Here is an 18,998-nt window from a genome sequence, read left to right as displayed (position 1 = left end):
CGATTCATGAATCGAAATTCTTTGTGAATCGAATCGTAAGATTCCGTTCAAATTCATAATATTGTAAAAAATAAAATATTTACTATGTTTGAACTTAAAATATTATCAAATATTAGTTTTTTTTTATCGATAATCAAATATTAGTTTAGAAATGCAATTTTATTGTAAAAAAAGAAATAATATCAACCAAATACTTAAAATTCAAAGATAATGCAAATGCAATCCTAATAAAAATGATTCACAAATCAGTCTATGTTTAATAACTTACTGTTGACAGAGAGTTTGAATCTCTGACTCTATTGTTTTACTTTGTTATTAATTTGATAATGATGGAATGGAACTAGCTTGAGCTGATAACTTGATAAATAACAATTGGACTAGATAAGACTGTGTTTTGTAGTTAGTGTTGTCGAAGGTTGATGAACGGTGATGAAGATAATTTACTTCTTTATGTGGTTGAATCATGTAAATCGATCCCTGAGCAAACGAAGATCTTTATATCAAAGTGATCGATAAGACGACGATGGAATTAGACAAGATAATTCGGTGTGGAACCAGTGAGTGACAATGATCACATGCCAAGGCCTGAAATAAGATAGAAAAGGATTAAAGGAGAGGCCATAGACTAACGAACTAGCTCCAATGCCTATGTATATTTTCAGAGATATGAAGAAGATGAACAAGATAGTGATCAAGATAACTATGAGAAATAAGCTAATGATTGGATGTGTACCTTGAAGCTTGTCTTATTTTATTTATAACGTATTTAGGCTAGTTAGGGGTGTTACAAACCCTAAGATTTGTGGAGACATGCATTGTATGTTGACAGTCTAAGTCGTGTTTGTCACTGAACGAGGGTCAATAAGATTCAAACTTAGTGGAATTAGTGGTAGACATTCACTGTTTTAATTGATTAATTTTTAAACTTTATACTACATAACCCTGTTAGTATATTAAGAAGTTTTAAGGTTTAATGACGGAGGATGATTTTCTTTGAGACTTCACTAGTGTGATGAGCCTTCTGTGAACATCCAAAATATTATGTTTGCTGACACTTGTGGTGGAATTAGTGATAGGAATTCATTGTTTTAATTGATTAATTTTTAAACTTTATACTACATAACCCTGTTAGTATATTAAGAAGTTTTAAAGTTTAACTATGTAGGACGATTTTCTCTGAGTCTTCACGAGTGTGATGAGTCTTCTGCAAACATCCAAAATATTATGTTTGCTGACACTTGTGGTTCATGCCGTCCTCGGATGATTCAGACCTAATTGCTTAAGTTTCTTTTCTATTGTTCCGTGGTGTATAACCCCTCCATTTTACAAAAAAAAAAAAAAAGTTTTAGGGTAAACAAAAGATTGTAGTTTAATGAATGAGTGAATTAACTAAGAAAGGTTAATACTAACCACCCATTAAATTCATATGCAAATATTTGAATTAAAAACCAATCCAACTCAACTCAATTCAATCAATCAATTTCTTATATAGGTTGGGTTCAATTCAATCTATGAATAAAACCATTAGAATAAAAATATATGTATTGGATTGGGTTGGGTTGATTATATTTAATCGGTTGATTAATTTTTATACACCCCTACCTAAATATGCTCGAAGCATGGTCAATGCCTCCAAAAGATTGACCTCAGACGTCAACTTCTCATGCAACTGGCGCAATCTATGTACCACATTTTCCCACTTTGTCAAGGCAGCTCACTCCGCTCCAGCTCGTCTTCCTTATGATGGTACTTTATGTACACTTCCTTGCCGTTCACAAGACCTTGTCAAATTTCCAAAGCTAGCTAACACTTCAACAAATACAATAGAACTCTAATTCAGCGAGGAAAAAGAAAAGCTTACCACTCCATGGGACGCCATGGCCCACTTCAAATAGCCCTCGTCAGACAACATCTTTCGCCTCTTCTGCTACCCAGGAATAGAGATAAGAGATGACAATTGCAAGAAAGGAGTTTGCCATGTCCTTACTAGGTCTCATCTGAGCATTTCGCTTCCAATTCATCAATCTAATGGGGAGGTGTGAGAATCAGATCCAGGGAACAGCGATTTACTTGAGCCAGTACGATGCCCTTCCTTCATTGATGGAGAAAACAACAACTTACATCAGGGACTTTTAAATATTACTATGAAACGACTCGGTTCTTATGGTTCAATCTCTTAAGGTTGGCTGTTCATGTCAGGATCAAAGTTTTGACAGATTCTCGTCCACTCGGGAATGAAAAGACAAGTTGAAAGAGCTTCGGTAGTTACACTTTCTCTCTCGCAAAGAGAGTTTAGAGTGCCATAAAAAGAACCAACCTTAGATAAGCAAAGAACCAACCGACAAGCAATGACCTCTTTCCCGAAAATACCTGCCCTTTCTGCTCTGCGGGCAGAGCTTCTCCTCCATATCATTAATAAACGCAACGTTCCGCGGTGTGGAGCACTCAGTTGGCTCAGCATAACTAGAGGCAATCTGATTTCAACGGATCCGTTCCCACCAAAAACCTCTGCATCATCAACCCACCGCCTTTTGTTTTTCCCATCTCCAGTCTCTATTTCCACATCGCTGATGGTCCTCACTTGATCTTCATTATCCAGGGTCTCATTCTCCTCGGCAACCTCTTTGTCCTCGAAATCCAAATTGATATACACTTTGGCCTTTTTTGGTTTCCGATTTTAGGACATGATCCTCCCACCACTTTTCTGGACCACCTCTCTCTCCACTTCCTCGTTTTATTCCATACAGCTAAGGGACATTCCAATTTCTCGTTCAACCTTTTGCTCTATCGACCCATCAACTACTCATTTCTCCCCAATAAAAGTCGATACTTCGGCAATGTACTGCACCACCTGATTCTTTTTGGAAAACGGATCGAACTTGGGAAGATCAATTGGCACCCCGTCGAATGCTTGACTCAGAAGTACTAGGTAAAAACCAAACTCCACATCGTCAAAGTTGAGAGAGTACTCTTTTGAACTCATCTATGTTGTAAAAGAACACATGATAAAATTTAGTACTCCACAACACATTTCATTATATCATATATACAGTCGGGCAAGGCCTACTTTTGGGCAGCTCAGCGGGCTATAGTCACCATAATCGATTCTAGCTCCATTAAATCGCCAGCAGTAAAGTTGTGAGCCTTCATCCACTTCTCCAAACTCGCTGCCTTCCATCTATCTAGATAGGCAACTCGTCATTGATTCAAGATCAGCCACATCCTTCTTTGGATCGAAGAAATCTCGTATAGGTAGGCAACTACCTTCAATTCATTCGATGTCACAGGCATATCCACTAACCAGTTTCCAAGGTCGGTCACCAAGTAATTCTAGTTTACCGCATGTGGAAACTCCAAGTCTGTAAGAGAAAGTTTGAAAACCCGATGTCTCTACTCTTGTAGTTTATTCGATAAGCCCCAATAACATTGAACTTGGGATATGCGAAGGTCGCATGCTGAGACTTGTCTCCCTTGAAGAATTTTTGGAACACTAGGTCAGTCGCCCACAAATATGCTTCCTGATAGAGTGAGAAAATCCCACCATCATCCTCCACCTGTTTGAATGGCCGAGGCCGATGTTGAATTCCTCAGAACTTCAACGAAGAAAGGAGCGATGCATACTTATTCCAACCTCAAAGTGCTCCTCGTAATGATCATTTCATTCTGTTTCACCATGTCATTAGCTCGGGCAGCCAGAGGAAGAGTGGACACCTCATATGGCCTTCTAATACGTTATGCCGTGGAGAGCGCCCCCAAATCCTTTCGAATGATGATGCTCAATGCATCCTCAAACCTTTTGGAATCGAGAGCTCTCTAAATATCCTCGTACAGACTCAACAACATCTGACCATGTTTAATCACATTTTTCAGGAACGATTGCCTCAACTTTCACCTTATTCGGCCGTACGCCGATCACGGTAGGAAAGGCGTCCTTTTCACCACTAGTGGTTTTCTCACTCGCGGTTCCCTACCATCATTTTTCTTTTCTTCCCTTCCATCGGCTGGTCACCCTCCGACGCAACCTTTTTCTTTGTCCTCTATCTCACCCGACCAGTGTCTATAAGGGCCGAATCCCTGAGAACGACACCCAAAAATCTCACGCTTTTCCCACTTGCTTCACTTGGCATACTCAACAAGCCAACAAACTGCAACCACCTGAAAGCAGGTACAAAAAAGACCAAAAATTTTAAACAGGGTCAGTGAGAAGGGACTGGCCTCACTCTCCTAGCAGTTACTGGCTTGAACTTAAGAATCACCATTACACTCCTAACTGACAACCCTTTTTACCAAGAACGACGATATGATCTCTCTGCTAAGCACTACTATTTCTTCTAGCTCTCAAAGAAAATTGAAAATAGGCAAAAATTTGTTGCGAGACAAGTTCTCCCCTTTTTATAGGAAAAAGGGCGAGATGAAGAGACACTCCTTATTACCACTTACAGTAAACTCGACCCACGTGTCACTCTAACATAACAGTCAATTTTTGCCTCTTAATAAAGTATGTATTTTACAAAGCACGCCTCATCACCAGGTAATGATGAATGTTAGCATTCAAAGCGACATGTGGCACTCACATATGTTACTCATAATCAGGCACAACAATGGGTGCACCTGTGTTAGCGACGTTATCTACCTCTTTGGACCTCAGATCAAATGATTCGAACGCCACATGTTGAGGGATTAAATGATAAAGGATATAGGTCAAATCAACCAATTTCATCCCTCTTCATCCGTCCAAATGGCAAACCTATCAGAAAATAGGCCCACTTGGTAATAGTCCAAAGGTATTATGGACATTAATCCAAATGTTCAACCCTTACAAATAGTAAAACCTTATTTATGGTAAATGACTCTTGGAACTCTCTCTCTCTCTCTTACTCTTACTCTCACTAGTCATTATTAGTCATTTGCTATCTGTGTATGGTACTAACTTGATAATAAGAATGCTTTCAGAGGATGGATTCCAAAGTACAATGCTTTCAGAGGACTGATTTCAAAGTAGGAGGAGACCAACGAAAGAACACTGGCCAGAAATCTCACATCTCCATTAGTTATTATCACAATTTTGTAGGAATATTTCCTGAATCGGTTCGACTAGCTCGACTGATTCAGCTGATTATTCACACTTGATTCTATTATAATTTAGATTCGCCCTATATATATATCCTACTTCAAATAGAGCTTATTTGAATAGCAAATTGTAGGATTATGTTATAATTGTAGGATTATGTTATAGCAAATGGCAAGGGAAGGCTTGCCGCCAGTACACCCTTATGGTGGGACCCATCCCCGGACCCTCGCTTAGCGGGGACGCGTAATGCACCGGGCATACCATACCATGTTATAATTAGATTCACTTTATAGATCTTGCTCGAAATAGAATTGGACCGAATCAAATTGAACTGTACGATTCGAATCACGAATCATAAGATTCTAAAGCCCCTTAGTCCACCCGTGCTGCTCAGTTGAACACAGGAGTTGCAAACATACACCAAAATCAAGGACCTATGGACGTGACAGTTTCATATTTGAGCAACTCAAACTTGAATGAATGGCCTAAAATAGAGCGTGGAAACTTTACATAAAATTAATGCCTAGTTTAAAAATGAAACCAAATCAGAATACATAAAATTGACACTAACTAATTTAAATACTCAAATGTTCTTCTCTAGGCAAGCTCTGGACAGTATCAGACCATCTTCCAGGTGAATGATCACTGCTATTAGATGAAACTTGAACATCCCCTCTAGAATCTCTAATCATTTTCAAAACATCTCTCATTGAAGGCCTGTTATCAGGCACAATAGACACACAAGCCATTGCAACATTTACAAGAGCCGCAAGTTTATCCTCAGCTGCTGCTTCATTACCTGATAATGAAGCAGGTTCGTCTCCGGATTCCGTCTCTTCCTCTCGTACTGACCGAACCCATCGAGGAATATCTGACCCGTGTTCTTGAACAAGATCCTGGAACGGAGTTTTCCCTGTTAGTAATTCTAATAGGAGAACACCAAAGCTGTAAACATCAGCTTGTTGAGTAGAGGGCTTTCGGTTGTCCCGGTTTTCGGGAGCCCGGTAGAAAAGACAAGTAGCACTTGGTTCCTCTACTAAATCTGGGTCTCTGAATATTGTTAGACCGTAATCTGTAAGGCAGGATTCAAATTCAGGTCCTAATAGGACATTGGAGGACTTTAAGTTTCCATGAGTTAAGCCTGGGTTTTGGTGGATGTATAATAGTCCAGTGGCTAAGTCTTCAGCTATTTTGAGGCAAGATGTCCAGTGAAGTGGCTTTCCACCACCAGAAGTCCTTGTTCCTGTAAAAGTTACCAAGATGAGCAACAAATTAACAGGCATGGTTTGAAAGAATTACTATTTTGTAAGCACAGACAATGTATATTCATACAAGAGTCGGAAAACATTGGAACTCTAAGACTGTTTTTTTACTGAAATTAAGGAAAAACATTGGAACTCTAAAGACTTTGTTTTTTTTTTACTGAAATTAAGGAAAGTGAACTGAATTCAAACTGAAATAATAATATAATCCGTTAAAAATAGTAATGATTAAAATAAAAAGTTTATAAAAATAATAATAGTTTTAATAATAATAATAATAAAAATTAAAATAAATAATTATAATAAGTAACGATCAGTGAACTGAACTGAAATTAATAATATTGGAATTAAGTAACAAATAACAAGGCCTAACTTATATTTAGGATCTCCATTCTATACAAGATACAAATTCATGAACATTCAACCGTAACTCTAATAATATGTAAACAAAAGGTTAACTCATCCCAAATTATACTTTAGAGAAGGATCTCATATATTTAAATAGCCATATCGCTTTCCAATTTTAGCAACATGGACACCATTTTAAAAGAGATGAATAAATTACACTCATGACCACTATGCTCATTTTCAACGATACAAATACTAAACTTCAAAACTAACATAAAAGTCATTTGATTTTACACTTTGTAATATTATGGCCACTAAATTTCAATTGACGCCTTAAATGACAATTGATTACCTAAATATTGAAAATTCTAAGAATCGTTGATATTTTAAGCAACTTTAATTCTTCATTTTTTTTTTATTTTGATGTCATTTAGGTGTTGTTTGGATCTATGGTAAATGTGGTTGTAAAAGCTTTAATTTGAGGACGTCAACAGTAATTTTGAGGTGTTAATTAAAATTAGTAGTCATAGTATTAGAAATGTAAAATTAACTAACTTTTATGTTACGTTTTAAAGTTTAATAGTTATACTGTGAAAATGAATAATTCAGCTCTGTAATTTACCCCCGAGTAACACTAACACAAGCTAAGTAACAATATATGAGAAAAATCTTAGAATTTTTTACAGAGACCTTAGACCGTATAATCTAAGTAGACGGGACCCACTCTAGTTCCATCCCATTGTAAAAAAAATCATAGTCTTACAATAGCAAAGAAGGCAGAAAATGGAGTTTTTCAAATTTCTTCAAGAAAGCAATTAGGATCTAGGAGATGTTGGGCCTATGGAAGGACTAAGACACAACAACAATAATAAAGTCTTAGTCACAAAATAATTCGGAATCGGCTAAATGAACTATCATATAAAACGGTGAAATCAAATCGTGTCAGATAGAGAGAGGGTGGATGGGTTATTAAAATTAAAATTATAAACAAGTTTTAAAAAATCTCAAATCAAACTTTTTTTTTTTTTTTTTGTATAACAAATCAAACTATTAATATTACTAAACTAATTCAAATGACCATTCTAGAAATTTCTCTTCAAATAGTCCAATTCAATTTAATTCAGTAGCCTGTAAACCATCTAGGTCTTGATCAATGACACAGTGACAGTGGCTGAATAAGACTACACTAACATGCGGCCGTCAGAGAAACAAAATGAGTTGTCAAACGAAAAAAGGAAAAAGGAAGGTTCTTGGGGATTGAGTTAAAAAAAGGGACATTATTATTAAACATCGTAGCCATCACCACGTACTGTCGCTATTTACCTAAAATCATTAGAATAATAGTGACTAAATAATAGCATCAGTACAACAACTACCCATACGCCCATGTCTTTGTCCCCATCAGGGTCAAGGTCACTATACCTTCATGTTTAAGGGTCACCCCTGGCCTGGCCTGGCCCTGTGTTCCCAACGACTCCCCCTGCCGGGGCCGGTTTACTTGATGGAAGAAAAGCATAGCATGATTGGAAAAACCTAATCTAAAACAATATTCAAACTAAAGGCGAATTTGAATTTGAGACATTAACATAACCCAAGTAATAAGTAATGTTGTGAGAACCGGCCAGGTTTCGGTCTGGGTCTTCATGGTTTTATAAATCTTCCATGACCCAGCTTGAACTGGAGTCGGCCAAAGATCCGGCGGTCCAATTGAGAACAAGATGACCTCGGTTTTTTATTTTTTTTAAAAATGAAAAATAAATAAAACTACTAAAATATAAAATGATTTAAGAGGAATTTATGTGTATTGCAACACTTTAAATAAACTGTTTTTTAAATAATGTCCATGAAATAATGAATTATCATCATTCAATAATGAAGTACTTTGTCAAAAACAAAATAAGCATAGCCTAATCCTATTTGTTCATTGAAGAGTAAATGAGGTAGAATTCATCATTTATGTTTTTATTTGTTTATAATTTTATGGCCTAATACATCCCTCAAATTGTCGTATTACTATAGCTTACTCTTGAACTTCATAATATTGCAATTAACTCTTCCAACTTTCTTATTTAGAACAAATAAGCTTTCATATGCCATGTGGCAGCACGTAATAGTAAGGGGTTAATTGCAACGTTTTGAAGTTCCAATCATGTGATGTCATGTGGCATTTGAAGGATTATTTGTTCCAAATAAGCAAATTGAGAGAGTTAGTTATAACGTTTTAAAGTTCAAAAATCAGTTACAGTTTTTGAAAAATTGGAGATGTATTATGCATAATTTTATATATAGTGTTAAACACTCAAAAGGGCATTTGAAGGAGCCGTTACCACTTGTCACGGGGCCAGATCCGAGCCTGGACCAAAGCCCCGTGTGGCACCGAGAACTCTCCAAATCCTCGGCCAGCCAACACCATCGAAAGGGGGTCTATCCCCTTTTAGTCTCAAGGGTCCCATCAATTCGTCCATATTCCATCCCGGAGGGGATTCCCGTGATTAAACCTCAATATAGAAAGGATCCGCACTTTGGGCCCATTCAAAATGTCCGATGGGATTCCACCCAACGGAGACATCCGCCTTCCTTTTCAAAGACCGAATGCCCGACTCTCCTAATCCCTAGCGGATTAGGATGGATCACTTAAACTAGTCCTGACAACTGGACCAGGGGTTGATGAAGATCCGACGCCAGAGACTCTGTCCCCCTATAGTGTTTCTTACGCCGAGTCCAAGCTGGAATTATTTCCCAACAATTACTAGATTGGGAATAATTCCCTTTAGTTTTTTTTTTTTTTTTTTTGCTTAACCCTTTATTTATATATATAAATAGTGACCAAGTAATAGCATAGTACAACAACTACCCATGTCTTTGTCCCCATCAGGTCAAGGTCACTTACCTTCATGTTTATGGGTCACCCCTGCCCTGGGCCTGTGTTTCGAACTACTACCCGGTTTACTTAATGGATAAAAAGCATAGCATGATTGGAAAAATCCAATGTAAAACAATATTCAAACTAAAGGCCAAATTGGATTTGAGACATACCCCGGTATGGTAATAAGTACTATTTACTATTTTGGCCTTCTTGACCAGGCTAATACGAAATGGTTGTACACTACAATAGTACTAAGTAAGGCCAAATGGGGGAAGCTGGTGACATAAGCACCTTCAAAGCGCACATGGTCTGATATCTAAGATTGGGATAAAAGGGACCACCAATACCCCATTTGCTTTGCTTGTTCTCTTTTGCTCCCCCAACTTTCTAATGAATACAAATATTTTACTAAAAATTTCCTATTTCTGGAAGAGGGATATGTGGTAATTAATATTAGGGGTGTTCGTTTACTTCTCTCCTCCTATTTGCATTTTCACTTTAAAATGAAGAGATGAAGAGTTTTAGATGTGTTTGGTTAGAAATTTTTTATTTGTCTTTTATACCTGAAAAAATAGTTTTTTACAAAGAATCTCTGCTTTTTAAAGCACCGTTCTCCAAAACGTAGCAACCAACCGGGTAAATTACATACGTGGTATGCAACTTTTGTCATTTTTCACATTTTGATGTATCATCTTCAATTTTTCACATAAAACTGTGTAACCTTTTGGTGACCTCCCACAAAAGTGTTTACCCATTAGTTATAGCCGGTCAACGCGAAATCAACATGACACATCAGTAATTTAACCTTCATAAAAGTCAAATTCCTAACGTGGCACTTTGACTTTGTGTTTACCAATCAACTTTTGACTTTTAAAGATGTCAAATTGCTAATATGATGCATTGACTTCTTGTTAACAGGTCATAATTATCAGATGTATACCTTGGAAGAAAATATTGTCGCCATTTCAGTGTCTATTTCTATGTCCCTCTAACAAAAAGTGATCCCACTTAATTAAAATAATATATTTTGCAAATTAGAAGGAGCCACACATTAAAAAGGAACCACTTTTTATGAGAGGAAAGTAGGAGACAATGAAATAGTGACAACAAATTTTTTTCACTATACTTTAGTGGGAGGTCACTCAAAGTGTGAAATAGGACAAAGATTGTACACACGTATATAATTTACCTCGACAAACAGTAAATAAATCAAACGGTTCCTTAAAGCATACCATTATATTTTATAGTTGGTCTTAATTATGTCTTTTTCATGCTTTAAATGTAACTTTGAGTAGTAACAAAACTAACTGTCTGCTTGCTTTTAAAATTTATGGATTGAGATCATCTCAAATTGATGATTGAGTGTAATTTTGTAATTAATGATCGAATATATTCAATATCAGTTAAATTCCAATTTTAGATGATCCAAATCCGATATTCTAATCAGGTAAGATTGTTTAATTAAGTGTGGTATCTTAATATCCAGTTTGACATATGTTTAGCGGACCCCTCGTGCCAATGAATGCATGGGTAAATAATATTTATGTAAGAGGTAAAGGGTATGCTTACTTTGTTTTTATTATTGGATTAATTTTATATTCCATCATTCAATTGTAAAAATACACTAATGGTACTTTATCAAAAATAAAGTAACATAGAAGATACCTTATGTAATATTCTCTGAACTTTATTTTTTTTTTAATTTTTGACATAAAAATATTTAATCTTTATGTACTCTAATTAATGAAATTATAATGATGAATAAATTTTTTATTATAATTTATGGTGATATATTTTAAAAAATAATGATAAAATCAAACTTTTTCAAATTATTATTTTGTTAATATTTTCTCACATGTTTGTTCATTTGAATTTAATATTAAAAAATGTAAAGATAAATAAATTTTAAGGATTAAAAAAAAAGATTACAATGTTAATAGCATTATAGTTAAAAAAAAAAAACATGTACTCTGCACATGAATGATTGAATTTATAAAAATGAGTAGGGTGACTTCATCAAAAAAAAAAAAAAAAAAAAAAGGGTAGGGTGCCCTAGTATTAACTTAATGGACTCTTTTTTGTTACACAAAAACGGGTAAAGCCCAAAAAGAATGGCCTCGTATTAAAATTAGTGGGAAAATTGCAGGGAAATTCATCAAGTTATAATTTTGGATTATATCAAACTAGTAAAATCAGTATTTTTAATATATTTTAAGGATTAGAATTTATAAATTAGAAATCTAGAATATATTTTTTAAAATTTATGAATTGAAGTCTAAATTTTTTAAATTATAGTGTAAAATCATAATATATACAGAATAATGATATATTAAGAATTAAGTTTGATGATATAACTTAATTATAATCTTTTACTTAATTATAATATTAATGTATTTTACCCTAAATTAGTTGACTCTAATATACACTAAACTTAAAAGATAGTTGACTCATATGTAAACTACAAATTCACTCGGTCAAATATATATCCATGACTTCCCCATTTTTATTTCAAATGTTGGAAGCATATAGCATAGCCAAAAAAAAAATTGTACTATTTACGTTAAATTCATATCTAATTATAAAATTATAATGAAATCATATTATAAAATTCAATTCTCAATATGTCATTATTTTTTATATATCATAAATAATATATAATTTTATGTTCTACAACTCAATTTATAAATCCTAAACCTAACAAAATATATCTTAGATCCCTAATTTATAAAACATAGTTTTTAAAATATATTGATTCAAAAAAATATATATATAAAACAATTAGTTTGATATTTTTTAAATTAGTATTTGATATAGTTGTAAATAAATTTTCAAATCTGAAAATCTATGTACATTTTTTTCAAAAAAAAAATTCATCATGAAGTCATTGTTTTTCACTTTTTGATGAATGAAATGATTGATTTTTTATTTAGACACGTTGTAAAAATGTCCGTAACGTTTAGAGCTATGAGCAATTTTACTCCTGACACCAAAACAATGTAATTTTACTCATAACGTTGGTAGGTTTAGTCAATTTCAAACATCATTGTGAAACACATATATTTTATTCTTTATTCTGCATCAATTACATATCGATTGGTTCTTGAAAAAATTATTTATTGTGATTTAATAATAGAATTCGATATTAACATTTTTTAATCAGATGAAATATTTGTTTTTCTTTTGTCAAACTCGTACAAAACACAATAATTTTTTTTTTTTAATTTTAAAAGAATTACGTCTAATCATGTATTTGTGATCTGTTACTAATTACTGATAAAGTGACACAAGTGTAAAATATAAATGATAAAATTCATGACCGACAAGATAGTTTCGTGAGTTATTTCTAAAATTGACCCAATGTTAGGTGTAAAATTAATCTTGGCAGCTAACATTAGAATTAAAATTGTACCATTTTAAATGTTAAAGATAAAATTGCTTCTGATCGTAAATGTTAGAAGTATTTTTACATCTTATTCCTTTATTTTTCTTGCTATATTAAATCGTTACTTTAGTTTCATATATGACAAAAAGAAGTAGAAATTTAGTAAGAAGCTTTTCATGCATGGAGTATAAATGTTTCTTTGTTTGGGTATTATGAATTAAATAGTCATTTATCATCTATAAATGGCAGTTAAGTGAATAATATACACAATTATGCAACTAAGAAGGCAAAAAAAATAAAAGAAAAAATTCTAGCAAAATCATCAAAAAGGAAAAAAGATAAGCAGAAATTTAGACGTACCGTGGAGGAGAGAAAAAAGGCTGCCGTTGGGAAAATAATCATATACAAGTAGACGTTCCTCCTTAGCTTGGAAATAAGCCCTGAGTGGGACCAGATGAGGATGTCTAAGTCTACCAAGAAGTTCCATGTGTCTTCGAAATTCCTCCACCCTTGGATATCTTGCCTCTTTTAACCTTTTAACGGTCACGATGAATCCAGATTCCATCACAGCTTTGTACGTACTTCCGATAGTACCCCTCCCCAATGTTTCTGCTGATGCTTTCAACAAATCCTCCAAACTATAACTCATCTGCTGATCACCTGCACCCAGGAACACCAAAGTACCTAACCCCTCTCTTTCCCATGAAAATCCACCCTGTGTTCTTCCATTATTACCACCCATGCCACTCCCATCACCGCCGCTCCCACCGCCGCCACTATCTCCACCTCCGGCCACCCCTTTGCCTTTGATTCCGCGCTCCCCTATAGACCGCGACCGCAATTGTGTGTTGCAACTTTTACGAATCAAATATATCGCGAGTAAACAAACTACACACAGCAACAAAAAGCCACCAACACTTGCGGTGATGATCTTGATGAGTCTACTGCGCTTGGAGTTCGATGAATGCTTTGAACTTGGTCGCCGTGGCGATGAAGGACTAGCTGAGGGGCTAAAATCGGAATTGTTACATGGATTTTTAATCTGTTCGCCGCAGAGATCGACATTACCGGAAAACGATGAGGTATTGAACCGAATCAACGCTGGAGTTACCGGAATCTGACCTGAGAGCTTATTGTTTGATACGTTGAAGAATCTGAGACTTGTTTGGCTCAAAGGAGGGATTTCTCCGGTGAATTTATTGTTTTGCAAATGAAGAACGTATAATCGGGTGAGTCTGAGGACTGACTGTGGGATCGGACCGGAGATTTGGTTTTCAGCTAGAACTACGACTTTGAGACGGTGTAGACTAGTAATGGAGTCGGGAAACTCACCGGAGAAATTATTGTCATTGAGGAAGAGGGATTTGAGATTAACTAAGGCGGAGAGATTGGGGATTTGGCCGGAGATTGAGTTTCCTTTGAAACTTAAAACGCGGAGTTGATCTAATTGATTCAAAGTCTTTCCATCTAGAGTACCAGTGAGGTTTAGATACTCAAGAACAAGCTTAGTCACTCTTCCATTCATGCACTCTTTGATCCCCTGCCATTTGCAGACATCATTTCCTTGCGGCCATGGAAGTGAGTTTGAAGGATCAATTGATGATTTAAGCGCCAAAAGCGCTTCACTATCGCCTGATGTAGCCGGAGAAACAATCGAAATCACAGAAAATAACAGCAAATAAAGACAACAGTACCTTGAAAGTTGAGATTCCATGACTTCTGAAATCAATCTCCAGAGTCTCCTGTGAATGTTGAATAGCAGTCCGAATCGGAATCGGAATCACTCAGATTATCGACTTCTGAAATCAATCTCCAGAGTCTCCGGTGAATGTTGAATAGAAGTCGAATCGGAAACTCTCAGATCATCATGGACTCATCTTTGATCCATTGCTTCCAAAAAGAGCGGCATTGCAATCATCTTCCAATTCAAAAGCGCAAAAGGCCAAAACCTTTTACTACCGTCACTATTATGCTCGTGCCAATCCAATTTGCTTTCTTTTATTTAACAACCAAAGATCACCAGATCTGCCATTTCATAAACGCAACAGGATGAACAAACCTGTAAACCGATGGCGCTAATTCCAGTCATTTTCACTCAATTTCAGACTGAAAAAGAATGGCCTCCAAAACTCACTCACTCACTCACTCATTCACACACATGGAGGTTAGCAAACCCTAGAAATTCTCAGAGTCTCCAACACTTTGCGCGCAAAACTCACGGACATACCAGCATAGCATTCACGTGAACTCACTGATCACAGAACTTGCAGAGAGCAGAATAATATTTCTTTTCTCCTCTCAATGATTTCTATATTCCTCAATAATTTTTCTTGAGAAAGGAATAAATTACTATTTTGTATCTTTGTTTTTATTATACTGATTGTATGTCTTGGGCTGCTCAATTTCCACTTTTTTAAAAGCTTCAACCAAAGTTCCGACTTCCACTTCCACATATAGAAGAGCTGCTAACAAAATGCTAGTCAAAGGAGGTCCGTTCTGCAACTTTCCTTCCTGAAACTGAAGATTCAACAATGGCAGACCATGAATTATGAATTTAGAGAAAGAAGATAGGAGAAATAAGGAAACATTAACACATGAATGTAAGAGTGAGTCAGGGAAATGGGTGAAGAAATTGAAAGCGAATGCATAGTGTAATAAATTGGGTCTTCTTTTTCTTGTTTTAATTTATGGAGTTAAGCATTGAGGTAACCTGAAACGTGGCAGCATTAAATGAAGGGTAAATTACACTTATGACCCCCAAACTTTACATTTACTTTCGCTATGGCCTTTAACTTCGGGATAAGGTACAAAAATAGGTCTAAGATTTTTGGAAAAATATCAATATGGACTTCACGTGTAAAATAACATCAATGTTTAAAAAATAGTACCAATTTAGGCTCTGATAATAAAATGACACACATCATTCATATTACTTTGTTAAGTTCTGATTTTTTTCTTCACGTTTAATTGACAGAACTTAACGTAGTAATATGAATAACGTGTCACATTGCGTTATCAATACCTAAATTGGTACCACTTTTTATACGTTAAACCTATATTAATGTTATTTTATATGTGGAGCCTAAAGTGATACTTCCTAAAAACCATAGATATATTTTGGTACCTTATCCTTTTAACTTCAAATCCAAATGTTAATGCTCATGAACTTCATTTTTACGAACATAGTGGTAGCTCTTTTATGATCATTCCGATAGCATATAACTCTCAATGTTATTTTCAGTAATTTTAATTCTTTTTTTTTATAAAATTATTTAGATGTTGTTAGAAGAGAGAAAATGGTTGAGAATAGATAAAAATATCCAAAAATTGTTCTTGAAAAATAAAAGACGGTGGTTCATGAAAATTATGTAGAGGTGCTAAAAGTATATACAACCATATTACACATACGAAATCAACACGTAAATTTAGTGTTTGAATTCATCTTATTAGATAATGTGTCATTTTTTTGTTGATACGAAATTGATGATAAATTTTTGAATTAGATTAAGGTTGATATGTTACCACAAAATGATACGGATATTTAAAATTATTGTTATAATTTTATAATTTTACATGTCGCTTTTTCTAATAAATATAATAAAATTATAATTATTGCATGCAAACGCGATTCGAACTTCCTATATTGTTATAACACGTTACGTGACATCCTAACATGATATTAAAAGAATTGGATAGTTAATGTTAACATATTAATAAAAAGAACATAAAATATTAAAAAACATATTATCATATATTTTTAAACGTGGCTATTAATATATGTATATACTAAAATTATATGTTACTCAAAAACATGTTAGGAAATCGACACTAATCCAATTAGGTCAACAAGAATATGACACGAAAGTTTTTAGATTTGGTTAGAATTGACTGATTTTGTAATACACTATCCAATACCATGTAGATATTATCCGCTCTGACCCAAAACGCGTCCGCATGTATTGGATTCATGCTTTACTAATAAGCCTCAGTCACGCTCTCTCCATTTTCAATGTGGATTCAGTTCATTCTTGTCCCCATCACCATCTCTTAGGGTCGCTCCTTGCTCAGACCTTCTACCCAACGCTACCCACTCCAAATCAGGTCATTACAGGCCCACCAGCTTCCGCCTAGTTCATCCTTGAACCACACATGATACGTGGAGAGTCGGCTCTGATACCAATTGTAACACCATGCCCAATACCAGGGGCGGAGACAGGGGGCCTGGGGTGCCCGGGCCCTTCCGGCCGCCGGAACCACCCTGAGTAGGGGTGGTTTCCGGCTCCCCTGTCTCCATTGTTTAAGGTTGGGGGTGCTGAATTAGCACCCGCAGACTTGAGGCGCCCAACTTTGGGCTGCCTCAAGTCATCCGTATTTGGGCGGCTCGGCTTGGTGTTAAATTCCCCCCCTCCCAGCCGAGCAATTCTGTATTCGCCACTGCCCAATACCATGTAGATATTGTCCGTTCTGGCCCAAATCCAACACCTTGGACCCCACGGCTTTAAAAACGCGTTTGCATGTATTGGATTCACAATTTACTAATAAGTTTCAGTCACTCTCTCCCTCCATTTCCGATGTAGAACTCAGTTTATTCATGTCTCTATCGTCATTCTTTAGAGCCACTCTTTACTCAAACCTTCTACCCCGGCGTCATTCACTCCGAATTGGGTCGTTATAGATTTTGACGCTAACCCAAAATTGATATGATAAGAACTCGATAATTGTCATCTTTAAATATATGGTTTTAAACCACTTTAATTCTTTATTTTTTTCTCATTTTGAGATCAGCATTGGTAATGATCAACATTAAAAATGAACATTATAGTAAAGTATACAATTTAGGAGCTACAATGTTCCGTTTTAAAGTTTAAAGGTTTTATTAATAAAAGTAACTTCAAGTTTAGGAGCCATAGGTGTAATTTACATTAAATGCAAAAAACAAAGGTATGGAGTCAGGAGTGGGGAACGGGTATAGCATGTGGTTGAGTTCACGTTAAGGTTTATGTGGAAAGCTGTCATATTGATTTAGTTGGACAGAGCAAAAGATTTGGGTGAGAAAATTTGGTCCTCACGTCTTGCCGGTGGTCGGGTCTTTGGCTGGCGTCATAGCCGGAAATCTAGGCTATATACCAACACAAATCATGGATTCGTTTGGTGTTGGGTCTATTTCTTGCTTCAAACAAATCTATGTTTTTCTATTATTATTATTATTATTTTCATTAATTAAGCCTAGTTTTTCAATTTAAGATATTGAGACTTCAATTAATTATAATGAAAAAGTAGGGCAATTTTTTTTAAAAAAAAAGTGATTTAATGTTTTAAAAAGGGTGTTGCTATTTATCGCTCATGTTTTAATTATCAGCGCCCTCTATTTGACAATTTTGCCTTTCTCATTTATTTTGATCAAAAATTAAAAATTTCTTTTCTCTCACGAGCAAAACCGAAATTCTAAAAAAATGGATCCGAGCACTTCGGGAAATTGACGATTTCGAAGACGAGGTAAAAAATAGATCCGAGAACTCCGAAAATGGACGATTTAGGAAAAAAAATTATACTTGTATTTGGCCTCGGTGGGAGATTCATCCGCCTAGTAGGTGGATGATGAGTTCCGTCTCCAAATCCGGAGACAGAACTCGTATTTTCGATAAAAATTTAATAAAAAAATGTAACTTTCCAGTAAAATTGTCATAATTTCCTGTCATGATTCTTGTGTAGGGGTTTGTGATTTTTGAAGAGATTAGATAGAGAATAAGAAGTTTTGGTTGAAATAAAATGAAAAGGGAAAAAACTTCAAATGAGGGCAGTGATAAGTAGAAGATGGACGGTGAAGAACAATCCACTAGAAAAAAAATGAAATAAATGATACTTGTGATTTTTTTCAAAATCGATGTTTGTGATTGTCGCTATTATCAAAATCGAAAAATTTATTATTTTAACATGTTGATATCACGCAAGTTATTATAAATTCATGTCGAGTAATAATGTACATTCTCCCCTAAAATGATACAGTATGGTAAATTACATAAATTCTTGAAGAATCTCAAGAAAGTGTCTGAACAACATGATAGATGT

At 35.2% G+C, this 18,998-nt stretch overlaps 1 protein-coding gene across 1 annotated transcript; it reads right to left on the bottom strand.

The window, feature by feature from the left end:
• Positions 1-5,469: 5,469 nt before the first annotated feature.
• Positions 5,470-15,579, bottom strand: LOC136227428 (inactive leucine-rich repeat receptor-like serine/threonine-protein kinase At1g60630). The gene is made up of 2 exons (XM_066016090.1): positions 13,290-15,579; positions 5,470-6,314 (listed from the first exon to the last, which is right to left on the bottom strand). The coding sequence occupies exons 1-2, from the start codon at positions 14,641-14,643 to the stop codon at positions 5,647-5,649; spliced, it is 2,022 nt and encodes a 673-aa protein (XP_065872162.1). The 5' UTR covers positions 14,644-15,579; the 3' UTR covers positions 5,470-5,646.
• Between the last annotated feature and the right edge of the window lie 3,419 nt (positions 15,580-18,998).

This window comes from Euphorbia lathyris, chromosome 4 (genome assembly GCF_963576675.1).
Source record: "Euphorbia lathyris chromosome 4, ddEupLath1.1, whole genome shotgun sequence".
In the NCBI taxonomy this organism is placed as follows: Eukaryota; Viridiplantae; Streptophyta; class Magnoliopsida; order Malpighiales; family Euphorbiaceae; genus Euphorbia; species Euphorbia lathyris.
Note: the sequence above shows the minus strand (reverse complement) of the source record. Positions and strands in the feature narration are given on the sequence as shown.